At 35.1% G+C, this 18,277-nt stretch overlaps 1 protein-coding gene across 7 annotated transcripts in view; it reads right to left on the bottom strand.

Moving 5' to 3' along the window:
* The window catches only part of FERMT2 (FERM domain containing kindlin 2), a 71,800-nt gene that overhangs the window by 25,803 nt on the left and 27,720 nt on the right, over window positions 1–18,277 (bottom strand). For all 7 annotated transcript variants that reach the window (XM_019725706.2, XM_019725709.2, XM_019725711.2 and 4 more), the window contains exons 3-4: window positions 17,334–17,567; window positions 1,324–1,458 (exon numbers count right to left, since the gene is read on the bottom strand). In XM_019725706.2, the coding sequence (XP_019581265.1) occupies window positions 1,324–1,458; window positions 17,334–17,567 (369 nt within the window). The remainder of the gene's footprint in view (window positions 1–1,323; window positions 1,459–17,333; window positions 17,568–18,277) is intronic.

The following is an 18,277-nucleotide window of genomic DNA, read 5'->3' as shown; positions in this document are numbered from 1 at the left end:
TGAAGTTCCTTGAGGGTCTCTCCCCTATGAATTGCTTCAACTAGTTTGTTCATGTTCTGTACTTTTTTTCTGCCAGCATGTTGTCAATATCATGTTTTTTCTGCTTGGGTCGCCTTTTCTTCCCACCCAAATCCTACCCACTGCTTAATTCACAAACTTACTTCCCCAGCCCATAAACTGAATATACTCTACTTGAAATTGTTTTGTCTTCTGAATCCCTACAACATTTTTTCTACAACATTAATTTAGCATCTATATATTACCTCCTTAAATATAGTAACTGTTTTTCAACTAGCCTATAAACAAGGGTAAAACGGATAAAAAATATGGTGATGGAAGAAGAACTGACTCTGGGTGGTGAACATACAATGTGACATACAGATGATGTATTACAGAATTGTACAACTGAAACCTATGCAACTTTACTAACAACTGTCACCCCAAGAAACTTTAATTTAAAAAAGTAAATAAATAAAAGGTGCTAAAACGATACATTAAAAAAAACAAAAGTAAGGGTTATCTTATTTCTTGGTAACTCCCAAATGCTATCGGTATGTGAGCAGTGACACAAAGTTGCAAGGTATGTTCCTAACCTTACTGTGCCATAATTTCTTCATCCTTAAAATATGAGTAATAACATAATCCACTTCAAAGGGTTGTAGTGAAAATTAAATGAGTTTCCAAGGATAGTGTGTGAAATAGTTCTGGGCATACAGTAAGCACGATATGGAGTATTTGCTTTCATTTTCATCATCCCAGCATTTAAAAGACCAGGAATGAGCTGAATTAGAAGAATACCTAATTCAGGTTGGGGAGGTAATAGAAGGAAATTTGAAAAAAGTTTCTTAAAGGAGCAAACCATTAAAGGAAAAAGGCAGAGAGGCAAAGGGACCAGCAGATGCAAAGTAGACAGAAGGTTTTAAGTAACCTGACAAAAATAAAATGTCTTAACTAAACAGTGGTGTTTTTCACAGAATATAGAAAAAAGAAAACTAAACACTAAAAAGCTATCCAATATCTGCAAAGCAAAGAACTAAGCCCAATTAAGATACTGTCCCTTTTTGACTCTTCCTGAGCAAAGAACCAGCCTTCCTCTTTATTGATGCAACTATTAACACCTGACATGACGATATTCACAAGACGCACTCGGCTGGTGGTTTCATGACTGAGGGGGAAGATGCCAAAAGGGTTTTTGTTTGTTTGTGTTTTTTTGCTAACCTCACCATTTTCCTGATCTATGTAACCCATTTATCGGCTGTCAGAAAGACAGGCATACAGTCAGTCCATGCTTCTCACGCTGAGCCCTTGCTTAGTCAGACTCACCTGATCCAGGAGTAATAAGAGGCCCCTCTAACTCGAGTGCCTCATCTTCAGACTGGTCATCTAGCTTTTTCTTTTTTTTCTTTGTTGGATCTCTGGGCTTCTTCAAGAGAGAAAGTTCTTCAGGGTGTCTGATATCTGTTAAGATAAGAAAACATTTTATTAGACTTAATGAAATTTAAACATTTTATACTGGGTGAATCCATCTATTAATCCATTTCAAAATAAGAATTTGTAATTTCCTTCTGTGTATGTGTTTCTGTTTTGCCATATACTAATGTCATGCAAAAGACAGATATGACACTTTTAAAAATCTACTAAAGCACTCTTACTTCATAACTAAGTATAGTGACATCAAAATGGAACAATAACGATCTAGGTTACAAAAAGAAAATACCGTGTTTCCCCAAAACTAAGACCTAGCCGGACCATCAGCTCTAATGCGTCTTTTGGAGCAAAAATTAATATAAGACCCGGTCTTATATAAGACCGGCTTATATAAAACAGTTACTATATTTAAGGAGGTCTTATATAAGACCGGGTCTTATTTTACTTATTTATAGTAAAATAAGACCCGGTCTTATATTAATTTTTGCTCCAAAAGACGCATTAGAGCTGATGGTCCGGATAGGTCTTAGTTTTGGGGAAACACAGTATTAGAATTCTTACTCATGTATTTTTTATCTAAAACTGTAAGAAATTAAGCTTTATATTATATGGTAGCCGTCAATTCTGCATGAAAAGTAAATGTAATGAAAATACTTTTGTATCACTACCAAATCTCGAAATTTTAACTGAAGAATCCCCTAAGAGGCAAAATAGTTAAATGAAAGTTAACAAAAGGAATTAAAGAAAACCCAAATATATACCAGGGTGCCAAAAAAAGGTATACAAGTGGACACTTTGCTCAGCATTGCTCAAGCAGTAATCAGAAGTGTCTGAATGCTGATGGTAACCACTCTGAACACCTCTTATAATTGCAGAAGTCAGACGTGACTTGTATTCATCTTTTGTTATAGGTATATATCAAGTATTACAATTTTAATAGTTTTTTCTTTTCTTAAAAATGTGTATACATTTTTTTGGCACCCTCTGTATATATATTATGTACCATGTCCATGAATTTAAAGAATTGCTAAGAAGTCAATTCTGCCCAAAATCAGCTAAAGATTCAATGGAATCCTAGTCAAAATTCCAACTTGCTCTTTTGTACAAGTTGATTGTAAAATTTATATGGAAATGAGAACAATCCTAGAATAGTCCAAGCAATTTTTAAAAAGAGTAAAGTTGGGGGACATAACATACCCGATTTCAAAACTTCATAAAGCTACAGCAATCAAGACATAATTATTGGCTAAATGATGAGACACAAAGATAATGGAATGGAAGTAAGGGTCCAGAAACATGGTCATTTATATAACTGGTCAATTATTTTGAACCAAGGTACTATGGCAATTCAAAAAGAATGACAAATCTTTTCAACAAACAGTGTTGAACAAGAGTAATATTTTTTTTTTTAAAGAACACTAGTCCTTACCTAACACTATATGCAAAAATTAATTCTAAGTGGATCATAGACCTAAAAGAAAATATAAGTAGACAAAGATTTCTTAGATAGGACAAACACACCACAAAAAAAATTGCCCTTTATTTTCAAAATAAGCCCAAAACAAAAACTCACTCTTTGAAAGATACTGCTGAGATAACAAAAAAGCAAGCTGTATACTGGGACAAAATATTCACAAAATATACACTTCTATCTGACAAAAGACTTGTATGCAAAATATATGTGTGTAAAGAACACACACAACTTGGACCAATGGGGTAAAGATTTGGACAAGCACTTCACCAAAGAATACGTAACATGGCTAAGCGACACAGGAAGATGCCCAACATTATTGGTCAGGAAAATACAAACTAAAACCACAAGACAGCATCACACACCCATCAGAGTAGCCAGCAATAGTAAGACTGATAATACCCTATGTTTGTCAGGATGTGCAGGAACTGAAATTCTCATACCCAGCTGCTAGGAATGTGAAATGAGACAACTTTTGAAAAGTTTGGCAGTTTCTTATAAAGTTAAACACATACAACTCTAACATTCACTCTGAGTTATTTACTCAAGAAAATGAAAAGCACATCTGTAATAGCCAAAACTGGAAACAACCCAAATGGACAAACAAAATATATTTTTATGTTAGTGGTATACTCCTACAATGGAACACAACTCATCAGTAAAAACAAACTACTGACACATGAAATAACATGAATGTATCTCCAAACCATTGTGCTAAGTGCAAGAAGATGATTAGAAAAGGGTATATACTGCATGATTCCATTCATAAAATTCTAAAAAATAACAAACAAAACTATAGTGACCGAGTAGATCAATGGTTGTCTGGCTGAAGTTTGAGGGCTGACAGCTATGTTCTGTATCCTGATTATGGTAGTTTCACAGATGCAGATGTTTGTTAAAACTCATCACAGTTTACACTTTAAATAGGTATAATTTATATCAGTTATACTAAAATAAAGTTAATTAAAAAGTAAAGAGCATGTGAGAGAGAGAGAGAGAGAGAGAGAGAGAGAGACAGACAGACAGACAGACAGACAGACAGACAAGAAAAAAGGCAGCAGAAGGGAGAAGCACTGGGTCGATACATCATGTTTGGCAGCACTATACTGTATATCAGGGTATAAAAGAGTGGACAACAAAATACAAATCACTGTATAACTTGTAATGCTACAGATTGCTAGGTTACTAGATCAAAGTTTTACATGTAGCAGTTTGTACCTTCAAGAGCCCACAATATCCACTAGTTTCAATCTAGTATTATAAATTCAGAAAGCTTTCTGTTTGTAGGGGACCTGAAACTAGGATGGTCCATACTGCTGCGGGGCTGATGGGGCACAGTTTGAGGCAGAAGCCCACAGCCAAACTACCTAAATTCAAATCTCAGCGCCACTATGTATTAGCTGTGGGACTTTGGGCAAGCTACTCAGCCTGTCAATGTCCAAGTTTCCTCATCTGTAAAATGAAAATAATAGTACACCTCAGGAAGTTGTTGTGAAAATTAAATGATTCATATTGGTGAAGTTCCTTGAACAGGGCAGGCACATAACAAGTGCTTTGCAAGTATTAGGTATTAATGCTTTTCTCTAATTTTAAAAATTATATAATCATTTGGAAATTACAAGAAAGTATAAATAATCAAGTTCTTTAAAACTGTTCTTGATAAATGGAATGTGACTATGTAAATAAGTGATCATTTGAATAGAAGTATAAAATTCTACTGTGTAAATATATAATTTTCCTGTTCTTCTAATACTGAGCCCATTATAAATGATTCTAGAAACATCTATCTATGTACACATTTTTCTGTATTTTATTTCTTTAAGAATTCATTGGAGTTGAATAGATCAAAGATTATAATAATTTTAAGGCAAAAGTGGAGCAAGATGAACACGTGTTATTTTAAAGCTTTGCATATTGAAAAACAGTATGTTTATCTCCTTGTTTCAATTTACATTTCTTGGACTAGTAGTCATTTTTACATTTCCTCAAAGGTTTTTAGCCATTTATACTATTTCCTTCCTTTACTCATTTTTCTATTAGATTTCTTCAAATCAAGGTTAATTTGTATGTAAAATTTAACATGGTAGAAAAAAAAAAATCACTGCAAACAACACTGGACTTTCTTGTTTAAAAATGTATTTTATATACACCACAGTCCATGTTTGAAAAAGAAGTCCAAATAAATCTTTTAATAACTACATAGGTTTTTTTGTTTCTCTGTTAGTTATTTGAATTTTACCATCAGGAACACTGATACACATTAGGTTTTGTTTTGTTCTGTATTTTACAGGCTATTTTATGGGGAATGTTTTTCTGAAACATGAAAATAGAATTACCAGAAAAAACTGTCCTGAACAGATAGGTTACTAGATAGTAAGTGAATATAACTGCTCTTTTTGTTAATAAATTTAGGGTAAAGTACATCTTAAGCACTAAACAGCAGAAATCGTGTTAAAAATAACTGCATGTTCCTTAAATTTTGTCACTTTCTTAAAAGCTTCTAGATATATCTCATTTCTTTTTAAAGTTAAAAATAGGACAGCACACTCTTTAGCTAAAGTTACACAATTAAAAATCAAGGGTTTTCATCATTCTTACATATTCAAGTTATAAAGAAGTGAACCCATTTATCTTCAAATCTATTTTTTGGGGTTTGATGCATTAGCACTAATTGCTATGATTGTGTAGATTCAGAAACTCCTAGGATATTTCAAGTACATCTTTTGAGCTATACTATCTAATAGAACTAAGTCATCATTTCCTACCTAGACTACTTTGAAAATAAACAAGATTTTTAACATTCTAAGAGACCTAATGATTTATGAGTTACATTTTCAATTCTCAGTGTACCCTCAGTTTTAAATGCCATCACTATCCATGTTGGAAGAAAGAAAAGGCATTAGAAAAGTCCAAGCCTCTGAATAATCAGCTACTTCAGTATTAAGTGAGGGCAGGGTGGTGGTAGTAATCCATTTCTCCACCCATTCGATCCACCAAAGAAAATCAAGTAATGGTACATAGTGAAAAATCTAAAAAGGACAGAAGGACATAAAATGAATCACACCTGAAAGATATGACACCCTTCTATCACAATTCACCATCATCAAGTTTAATGGGAGGGGGAAACAAGCATGTATAATTTGAAAAGGCCTCCCAAATGTATCTCGTGTGTCCTTTCTGCTTGAAAACCACTGCACTGCATGATTCATTCTTTGAGATTTTTTTTTCCTTAAGTCATTTCCTGTCCAGTTTACAAACCAGCGATTAATGTTATTAGAAGAATGAGTATTATAACTAGCTTTTGGTCAGTCCTATGCAGATGAAGCAGTTAACTCTGTGTCCATGAGACTCACTTGTGAAGTTAAAAATAACATTAAAAATACATGCGTGGGCCACATTCCCAGATACTCTTAGTGGCTCAGGGCTTCCAGCAGCTTGTCTTATAAAAGCTCTAGTAATTAATGGATGTTAACTACACTTAGTGTGGTGATCATTTTGCAATATATACAAATATCAAATCATTATGTCGTACACCTAAAACTAATTTAATGTTCCATGTCAATTATATCTCAACAAAAAAGCTCTCTAGGTAATTCTGATTCCAACTCCTTGAGAACTAGTAACTTAGGGAAAGGGGACGGTGGAGAAGAATGACATCTTATTTCTCTGGATAGCCACTGGTTGCACATGAACTCTGTGAATAAGTAGTTTTCAGTTCAACAATAACAAAAAAGGAAAGTAGGCCTACACCTTCACATAAGATACTAATTATTTCATTGATAGAGGAATTTAGGAATCTGAATCACATGTATAAGAGTAGGCCTGGTGAAGCATGTTAAGTAATTAAACAAAGCTTTATACGTACTAAAATAAAATACACCTAGAGTATTATGAGATATAAAAATTTTAAAATGAGTATACCAAAATACAATGCTATCTTTCATTTATGCTAAATTTTATAGTTCAATAATAAACTAGCCATTTATGAGTCTCTACACAAAGCAATGAGCCAGTACCTCTTTATAACAGAAAAATACACTAAGTAGCAATGAAATTTAATGTTCAAAATCAATATAAAGTAATCAAGACAAGTCTAGTGGGAGTTAGACTACATATATGCTATACATATCAAAAACTATGGGGTGAGGAAGTGGGAAACGAGCAGAGAAGGGTTCTCAGGTAAGATAACATTCAGATTTTAGTTTTCTAGAGAGTTTCTGGTTAAACATGTATATTGAGCTGGTGCATTTATTTTTACACCTTTAGAAAATCATACAAAAAATAAAGAAATAAAAAAATTTATAAGGACAGAAAGAACAGGAGAAAATATCAGGTAAGAAATGTCAGAAAAATTCTGGGAGACAGAGCCAGATGGGGGTGTAGTAGGAGATATAGCAAAGAGCAGAAATATAAAATTAAGGTGTTTGCGGAAGGAGATACCAATGGGAAACACGCTGAATATCACCATGCTGAACCAAGCATGACCCAGCAGTAAAAACAGCAACATGAAAAATGAATCCTGCTCCAGAGCCCCTTTCCTGCTCCATCTGGATTAAACCTACCCTTTAGATACACACCTTCTGGATTCCTTAGAGGAGAACCTGAACAGCCAGACCTAGGGAAAAGATCTTATGCCCCATCAGTAAATGTATGAACGGACAATCAATGATTGGTAGACATTTGAGAAAGGCTTCTGTCGTAGGCAGAATTCTAGACATACGCCCTTAAAATTCCTGTCCCTGGATGTACAATCATACACTAATCTAGGGACTGCTGTGAACAAACTTTGCAAAAGTTAAGATTACTAAATGATAAGGTTACTAATCAACTGATTTTATGAAGATTATTCTGGATTGGCGAGGGAGGCTTAATGTAATCACATGAGGCCTTCCAAACAGAAGAGGAAGGAAGAAGAGGGAAGCAGAGGAGAGATGAGAGAGCACAAGTCAGACAGATCTGAAGTGTAAGAAGGACTGGATTTGCTGTTATTGGTTTTGAAGATGGAGGAAGAGAGCCACAAGTCAAGGGATTTGGGAGGCCTCTAGAAGCTGAGAATGACGCCTGGCAGACAAACCAGGGGAACCTAGTCCTACACCCACATGAAACCAAATTCTACCATTTAGACTCCGAGCCTTCTGGAAGGAACACAACCCTGCTGGCACCTTGATTTCGGGCTTATAAGACTCTAAGCAGAGGACCCAGAGGAGCCATGCTGTGCCTGGAGTTCTAACGTTATAGAGACTGTGAGGAAAGAAATTTGTGTTGCTTTAGGCTGCTACATTTATGGTAATTTATTACGGCTGCAATGGAAAACTCACAGAGATTCTAACATTAAAGAGACCAAATGAAAAGAAAAACAACTTAAAGAAGTAGAGCTAATGCTGAGAACAGAAGAACAAAACAAAAACCTCTTATTACAATTCTCAGAAAGATAAGACAATGACATCTATGAGAGATAAATGGATGTTTTATAATCAACCAGAGATTAAGAAAGATCTTGGGTATTAACGAACGGGGTGGGGGAGGTCCTTTAAAAAAACAAAAACTATTTTGTTGAGGTTTAATTTATATAAGTTCCACAAATCTTAAATGTATTCATGAATACCTGAGTAATAAACATCCAGATAAAAACATACAGCATTGAAAATTAAAATTTGATATCCACAACAAAAAACTCCAATAGAAGAGATAATAGGTAAGAGTATCAATTCAGTAACATAGTCTGACTAATTACTACTAACAGAAAGAACAGTGAAAACAAACAGGAGGGATTAGGGCACATTAATTACCATGAAATTTCAAAATGGCAGGAAAAAGAAAAGATCCTTCAAGTTTCCAGAGAGAAAAAGCAGTCTTCAAAGAAAATAAAAATAAAAGTAAAAAGAACACTATCAGCACCATCAACAGGAACACTGGAAGCTAAAACCACTGAACAATGACTTCTCAATTCGGAAGGAAAATAATTTTCAATCCAACAATTCTATCAAAGGGCAAAATAAAGACATTTTCAAGGGTAACATCTCAAAAACTTACATCCCATTCACCTTTTCCTTGGTACGCTGATGGAGGATACAGTCCACCAAAATAAGGGAGCAAATCAACACTGAGAAAAATGCAAGGATCAAATATAAGAAAAAAGCCATTTTCCTTGGACAAAGGTGAAGGGAAGTCCTGGGGCTTTAACTGGACACCTTGGCCTAGAAAACATCCTTATTGGAGCAGGATGACAGAGGGCCTGTAGAGTGTCTCGAGGAAGAGAAAAAGGAGGGATTATTATCAGATAATGTATTTGATCATGAAAATTACACAGAATGTGGAATGTAGAAGAATCAGCAAGAGATACAGGTTGAAAACTAAGCAAATGGTAAACAAAAATACGAGATAAGTAAAACTGTATAGTTTGGTTCAGCAAGTAAAAATATGTACCTTGTTAAAAATAATGTAAATGATACTGCTTTAGCCCAAAATTACAACAGTGAAAATAAAAGGAGGAAAAAAGTTGAATAAAAAAGGTGAACAGATATCTAAAATGGATAAATCAAGAAATAGCAGTATAAACACATTATTTAGAAATATGGAACTGAAAATCAGAAACACTAAAAGAGTAGAAAGTGGTAGGGAACGTGATTAGGGGCTGGGAGAAATAGGGCAAAAAAGTAGTTTTATGCTATAAGCCTTTTTAACTTTAACCTTGCATCTATTACTTTGATAACAAATTTTTAAATGTTCCTGCTTACAGTATAAAGAATGCATTGGAATGAACAACAATGGATAAAGGAGACAATTTAGGAGGCTGCTGGAACAGCCTAAGGGAGAGGTGGTGGTAATGTGGTCTTACTAGAGCAGTAGGGGTGATAAACATGGAAAGATGTGAAAAGATTCAGGACATATCTTGGAGGCAAAAATAACACTTCTAGGTGATTGATGAGATGTGTAGGTGAGACAGAGAGTGGTGCTAACTATGACTCCCAAGTTTCTAGTTTGTTTATCTGGAATGGTGGTACCTTTTGCTGCTATGGAAACTTCTAAAGGACAGACTGGGGAGGAGGGAGCACGGAGATTTGGGAAGGAATGCCATGAGCTCAGTTTTGAATATGTTCAATTTGAAATTACTGTGAAAGAAATGGTCTTCTTTTAAATAATGCTTCAATGAGCAAATGATGGTTTTCAAAAAAGGTATAAGGCTAGACAAAATATCAAGGATAAATTAAAAATGGAGAGTCTCCTCTAAGATGGAATAACAGGGACTTGATTTACCCTCCTGCTTTATTTAACCAATAGAAAGGAAAAGAAAGGTTTTCAGACATTAGACAAAGAGCACAGAAGAGAAAAGAAAAAAGACAGGATGAGCCCTTTGAGTGTGCCAGCTTACTGCCTAGAAGTTGTACAGAGTGAGGTCTTACTGAGTTGAGAGACCTCAGACAGTGTTCAGGAAGGCCAAGAAATGGCTAGAGTTCGTGGGTCAGAGTACTGGAGAGAAGGGAGCTCCACAGAGAGAGCTCTGGAGCTCTGCAGTTAACTGCTGGCGACTGGCTCAATGCTGATCTGTGCATGTGTCAGAGACAAGTCCTCCTAATACACAGGGTATTGAGAGGAATCCCCAGAGGGAAATTAGTCTTAGACTAATGGGGGCTCTGGACCTACCCTAACAAAGCTTAAAAACAAGCACCGAAAGGATCCAACTGATTCCAACTAATACGACTGCTGGCCAGAACAAAGCTAATACTACTTTCAAGAAATCCAGCCACCAATAATGTAAAATGTAATAGAGGGCATTATTCAATCAAAAATTACCAGGCATAGTTCTTTTTCCACCGAAGTAGGAAGTAGCTCAAGACACCATTGGCCACACGGACCGAGTGGCGGGCGTCAGGGCCTGCGAGACTGTGGCCCGGCCTTTCAAGGTGAAACAGAGCCTAGGAGTTGAAGATGAATGAAGGCTGTCATGATGAATGTTTCCCAAAAACTTACAGGATGACTAAACCGCTAGGAGCACAACTGCATGTAAGAAGAGGTGTGGCATGCAACATTTTGGAAGGAAAAATGAAGAATTGGTCAAGAACACATGAATTGAAGCAAATGATGAAAATTAATATTTTATTTAACATTGATCACAATAAATTATGTAGAAAAAAAAAATTACCAGGTATAAAAGAGGCAGGAAAATATGACCCATTACCAGGAGTAAAGGGGAAAAAAGTTATTTCTGCTTCTGTTAAAGCAGAAATTTCTGCTCCTGTTAAAGCAGAAATAACGGCAATGATAGAATTAGTAATCAAACATATTAAAATAGCTATTATAAATATATTCCACATGTTAAGTAGAGGAAAGCATAAACATAATGAGAAAAATGAAAGATTTACATATTTTACTAAGGCAAAAATCAAGCGTCTAGTGATAAAAAAATACATCTAAAATGAAATACACTAATGGGATCAACGGCAGATTAGCAAAAGATCAGTGAAATTAAAGCTATAACAACAGACACTATTCAAAATGAAGCACAAAGAATAAAGACTGAAAAAAGGAACACAGCATCAGTGACCTTTGGAACAATAATCAGTCTAACATACATGAAACTAGAGTCCCACAAAGGATGGGAAGTGTGGGAAGGGACACTAAAAATTATTTGAAAAATTAATTTGAAAATTATCAGATTTGATGAAGACCATAAACCCAGAGATCTAAGAAATGCAATGAACCTAGAACAGAATAAACCTGAAGAAAACTATGCCAAGATACATCAGAATTAAATTGCTGAAAACCAGTATAAATTCCTAAAAGGCCAACAGAGAAAACATACAGGAGCACAAATAAAAGAATATTAACAGAATTCTCTGAATTACACAAACCTGAAGATAATAGAGACATCTGTAAATTACTGGAGCAGGGATAAAGTCCAGAATTCTTCACCCAGCTGCAATATCAAAAATTAAGGCAAAATCAAGATCTTACAGACAAAAGGTGAAAAAATCATCACCAACAGACCAACACTATAAAAAGGTCATATGAAGTCCTTCAAGTAGAGTAAAAAAGATAACACCTGGAAAGTATCCTCACAGAGAGCACTGAAAAATGGTAAATATGTGGGCAATTACAAAAGACCATTTTCCTTATTTTCTAATACTTTGAAAAGACAATGTTTTAGGGGAAAATAATAACATATTGTGGGTTTTAGCATATGTGAAAGTAAAACATGACAGTAGCCCAAAGGACAGGTAAGGGGAACAGGAACTATACTGTTATAAGGTTATTATTACACTATGTGTGAACTGGTATTATTATACTATTAGAACATAGACTGTAAGTTTAAAAGTCTCATGTTGTAAACCCTAGAGCAACCACTAAAAAGACGAAATAAAAGTGGTAATAGCTACTATGGCACAGTGGAGATAAATGTAATCATAACAAACAAATTCCTCTCAATTGGAAAAAGGGAAACAAACAAACAAAAAACAATACAATAAAAAAATAAATACCATGTAAAAAATACTAAGATGGTAGATTTAAACTCAACCACATTGATAATAACATTAAATATGAATGGTCTAAATAGTTTATAGAAGGGCGGGGATTATCAGAATAGATATAAAAAACAGCTCTAGCTATATGTTGTTTATAAAAAATGTAGTTTAAAGACACAAATAAATTAAAAGAAACAGGATAGGAAAAGATATAGGTATATTTCAAAGCAAACAATATTATCATGAATATAGAATATTTCAGTGATAACAGTAAATTCTTCAATAGGACGTAACAATTCTAAATGTGTGTACATAATAAGAATACTTCAATAAAACTGATAAAAGTGAAAGGAGTAAGAAAAAATTAACAATTACAGTTAAAGATTTCAACAATCCTCTCTTATCAACCAACCTGACCTGTCATTCATAGAACATTCCCACCCAATGACAATATACATTCCTTTCACATACACACAGTTTCATATTCTTGAGATAAACCTCACTTGATCATGATGTGTTCATGTTTTTTACATATTGCTGGATGCAATCTGCTAAAATTTTGTTAAAGATTTTTGTGTCTATGAACAAAAATCATAGAAGAAATCATAAACTGGTCTTCATCAAAATTAAAACGTTTGTTCTTCAAAAGACAATTAAAATATAAGCCAAACAGTAAGAAAATATTTGCAAAACACATTCAATAAATTTTCCATATCTAGTATATGCAAAAATGCTTACAACTTAACCCAGTAAGATGACAAACAACCTAATTTAAAAAAAGGGGGGGAAGGCAAAGGATTCAAACACTTTACCAAAAATATTATGTGGTGGCAATTAAACACATGAAAAGATGCTCAATATCATTAGTTACAAGGGTAATGAAAACTGAAATCACAGAGATGTTAACCCATATCGACTAGAATAGCCAAAACTAGAAAATGTTACAAGTAGTTTAAGTGATTCACCATTTGTTTTTCATCTTTACCTTTATAGAAAAGATAATCTGTATTGTTTTTTGGTTTTGGGTGGTGTTTTTCCATTTCACAGTAAGTGAGATCTTTGTCTGACTTCTTTCACTTAGCATAATACCCTCCATTCATGCTGTCACAAATGGCTGGATTTCCTTCTTTGTGGCCAAATAATATTCGCGCGTGCATGTGTGTGTGTGTGTGTGTGTGTGTGTGTGTGTGTGTGTACCTACACACACCACATACATCTTATCCACTTATCTGAGGCAATACAGGTAGCTCAGAGAACTGATCCCCTCAAGGACACCAGGTGAAGCACCTCTCTGGTTTCAGTTTCACAAGAAACGCATGGGGAGTGGGGGAAAACAAGAACCAGTTTTATCCAGCAGGACCAGTATCCATGACCAGGACCTGACGACCTTTAGCTAATTTTAATGTCATTATAACCTCATTTACACTCCCATCATGCACTTGATGCCAAGACAATTCCAGAGGAACCAAATAAGGAAGAAAAAGCAGGAAACGGAGGGTCCCACCCAGAGGGAGGAGAAAACAATGGGAAGTCACCAATTCCAGCCCCTAGGGGAGATAAAATGCCCTGGTCAGGACTTCCTCAGGGCCACTCAACCTCCCAGTTCACTGGTATTTCCTTCTCAAGTATGTACTTTCACTTCAATAAATCCCCTGTGCTTTCCTGCATCTGTCTCGCTCTTGAATTCTTTCTCACAGGAAAGCAAGAACCTGGCTTCTGCTCCCAGCTGAGTCCCCAGCAGAGACATCCCTGAGGGCCTCCTGCGACATGCTGATAGTCCTTAGGTTCTTTCCAAATATTTGCTGTTGTAAATAATGCTGCCATGAATATGGGGCTGCAGATATCTCTTTGACATAGTGTTTTTTCATTTCCTGTGATGGGGGAGGGGAGTCCAGAAATAGACCTATATAAATATAGTCAACCGATCTTTGGCAATGGAGATAATTTTTCTTTTTAGTTTTTTTGTTGTTGTTTTTAATTTTATTGGGGTAACATTGGTTAATCACATAAGTTTCGAATGTACAACTTTGTAATACAACATCTGTATATTCCATTGTGTAATCACCACCCAAAGTCTAGTCTCCTTCCATTACCATATATTTCACCTCTTTTACCCTCTTCATCTTCCCCCCACTCTGCTTCCTCTCTGGTAACCACCATTCTGTTGTCTGTATCTATGAGTTTACACATGTATGTTTTTATGTAGGCATAAATTTAGAATCAGCCAAGTAAATACCTAGGAATACAATTTCTGAATCATATGAAAAGACTGTTTAACTTTGTAAGAAACTGCCAACTATCAGATATTTTTTCAAAAAAATGGTGCTTGAACAACTGGACAGCCACATGCAAAAAAAAACAAAAAAAACAAAACACAAAGAATCTAGACCCAGACCAACACCTTCACAAAAATTAATTCAAAATGTATCACAGACCTAAATGTAAAACGCAAAACTATAAAACCCCTATTAGACAACATAGGAAAAAATCTAGATGACCTCGGGGTTGGTGATGACCTTTTAGATACAACAAAAGCATAATCTACAAGAGAACTGATAAGCTGGAGTTCATTAAAATTAATTTCTGCTCTGTGATAGAAACTGTCAAAGATAATGAAAAGAAAGCCAAAGACTGGGAGAAAATACCTGCAAAAGGACTGTTATCCCAAATACACAAAGAACTTTTAAAATTCACCAATAAGAAAACAGCCAACCTGATTAAAGCAGGCCAAAGACCTTAACAGACACCTCCCCAAAGAAGATGTACAGATGGCAAATGGGCCTATGAAAAGATGCCCCACATCGAATGTAATCAGGGAACTGCAAATTGAAATGAGATACCACTACACATCTATTAGAATGGCCACAATCCAGGTCATTAACACCACCAAATGCTGGTGACGATTTAGAGCAACGGGAACTCTCGTTCACTGCTAATGTGGATATGAAATGGCACAAGTACTCTGGAAGACAGTTGGGCGGTTTCTTACAAAACTAAACATTCTTACCATATGATCTAACAATCACACTCTTTAGTATTTACCCAAAGGAGTTGAACACATGTCCACACAAATCCTCCATGTGGATGTTTATAGTAGCTTTATTTATAATTGCATAACCTGGAAACAACCAAGATGTCCTTCAGTAGGAGAATGCATAAACAAACTGTGGTACATCGAGACAATGGAATTATTTTTCAGTGCTAAAAAGAAATGAGCTATCATGCCATGAAAAGACATGGACAAAACTTAAATGCATATACTACTAAGTGAAAGAAGCCAATCTGAAAAGGCTGCATATTATATGATTCAAACTGTAAAACATTCTGGAAAAGGCAAAACTATGAAGACAGGAAAGAGAATAGTGGTTGCCAAGGATTGGAGGAGGAAGGGAAGAATAGGCAGTGTACAGATTTTTAAGGCAGTGAAACTACTCTGTATAATATAATAATGATGGATACATGTCATATATTTATCCAAACACCAAGAGGAAACCTAATGTAAGCCACTGACTCTGGATAATAATGATGTGTCCTTGTAGGCTTATCTATTGCAACAAATGTACCACTCTAGTGTGGGGTACTGATAGTGGGATAGGGGGTGAATGAGAACTTTGTACTTTCTCCTCAATTTTGCTGTGAACCTAAAACTATACTAAAAAATAAAGTTTATATCATTTATCTATTTTTTAAAAATTAATAAACAGGAAATTCAAGAAAAGAAGAAACTTAGATTAGATGGCCAGGTAAAGATATAAAAACATACTTAACTTTATAAACTAAAATGAAATACTGTATTATTTCACTCGGAGAAGCAAACACTAAAAACTGACAACATTCAAGTATTAGTGATAATTTGGAGCAAAGGATTTTCATACATTGTGGGTTGGAATAGAAAATGGTAGAAAAACTTAGAAGAGCAATTTGACAGTACTTTGAAATGAATTATGTGTACGCTTAAAAAGAAAGCAACCCTACTTTTTTACTTCTAGGTGAACACTCAAGAAATTTCTGCAAACATGTACAAAAACTGTGGAAGAAAATACCCACACAGCAATGGCAGTAACATATATTGTTTTGGGGCATATATATACATAGATATGAATACATGCATATGTGTGTGTGTTTACGTATTTTTTAAAAGTATTGGAAGGATACACACTAAACTTAAGACAGTAGTTGCTTTCTGAAGGGAAATTAGGAAAATGTGACTCAAGAACTTTACCTATTTTGATTGAAAGAGTTTGGCAAAATAATATCAGCTATTAATTCCATTAAACATCAAAATCATTACAATTTCAGACTCATTAGATCTAAAGAGTAATGTCAATCTATCTGTATCTCCTCCTAATCTATAGCACAGTAGAGTTATGTACTAGTGATAAAGACAATAGTTCACATTTTCTCTGAAGGTTGAATACTTCCTGTCATATGACATAACTGGGTCAGCCAAAAGTAATCCATGTCTCATTTCATAAAAGCATAAATAGAATTACTATAAGAGTGTTCATACTGTAGACTGGTTAAGGAAGACAACACTCATAGTCATTTCCCTAGGAGCTGTGCCAGGCCTTCAATGAAGGAAGTGACATAATCTGCCTGAATCACTAAAATCAAATAGTGACTTATGTGAAGGAAACTGCAAAAGCTACATCCCTCTGAAAATAATACCCATTTCCTTCCCTGTTCCCTTCTCCTTCCCAGAAGTCATCAGAATAAAATATTACATAATAATAAATACCTGATACACTTCTAATAAGGAAAGAATATGTACTACATTCCTACTGTTCTACCTTAACCCAACATTTATCTTAAAGTAATATGAAAACTTTAAAGAATAAAGTAAAAATTTCACATACACATACATCGATAGCTCACCCCAATCCCTACTCTTTGAGTTATGCTAAATGTCAGTTCATCATACATACATCACATAATTTAATACTTTGATGAAGAATTTATCCAATACTTACTAAAAGTCTTACAGATGTCAGAAACAGCTTTGAAGACTCTATCAGAAAAATTCACTTTCACTTTCACATACTTCATGTTGGGAAGTTGCAGGCGGAGCAGTTTGTGCTGGGGGGTGAACTGAAGCTTAGCATCTGCCTGAATGCCATACTTATCCAAGGTCCAATGTGTCTTAAGAAGCCAGGTTCTCTTCTTTTCCCACCAGAGAGCATGATCAGACCAATCTTTTTTTACATCTATTAAAAAAAAAAAACAAAACACTTAAAAATTAAAATCACCAAGACTACTTTGAGAAATTAAAAGCAGAAAACTAAATAATTGGGTATTTAGTAAAACAATTAAATATAAAATGCTTATGTGATAGGTACAAAAGAAATACTGAACAGCTGAGAAAACACACGCTGCCTTAGAAAGCCAGTGTACAAAAGGTAGCTGAGGCAGAATTCACACGGCAACTAATAATGCCTAAGTTAGGTAGAATATGGGACACATGGATGCAGAGTAAACGTTCTCTGCAGTCATTCCCAGAAACAGAACCCGGAGGCTGGAATCAGAAGGATAACTAATGAAGTAGAGCTGGTGGGTTCTGAGCCCAGCCTTGAGGAATGGACAATATTCTGATGATAAAGTAGGTGAGAAGGCTGAGGATTGTGAGGCTGTACATGTGTGAAGTCGGTAAGGAGTGGTGAAAAGAAAGATAGAGAACCGGAGTGAGCAAAAACCAACATCCTAGGTGAAGAAGAAGAACACGGGGGGAAAAAAAATCCAAGAGTAAGTAATACTCTAAAACCTGAGGGAAAAAGAAAAAAACAAAACAAAAAACAACCTACATCCCAACCTACACACTGTCCCAAATACAAGGTGTGATAAAAAATACAGTGAATGCTGCTGTCACGTGCCAGCCAACCGAATGGCAGGGATCTTTAATACAGAAAGCAGCGCACTG

This window comes from Rhinolophus sinicus, linkage group LG03, assembly GCF_036562045.2.
Source record: "Rhinolophus sinicus isolate RSC01 linkage group LG03, ASM3656204v1, whole genome shotgun sequence".
NCBI classification, from domain to species: Eukaryota; Metazoa; Chordata; class Mammalia; order Chiroptera; family Rhinolophidae; genus Rhinolophus; species Rhinolophus sinicus.
The sequence above is the reverse complement of the archived record's forward strand: the minus strand, read 5'-3'. Positions and strand labels throughout refer to the sequence as shown.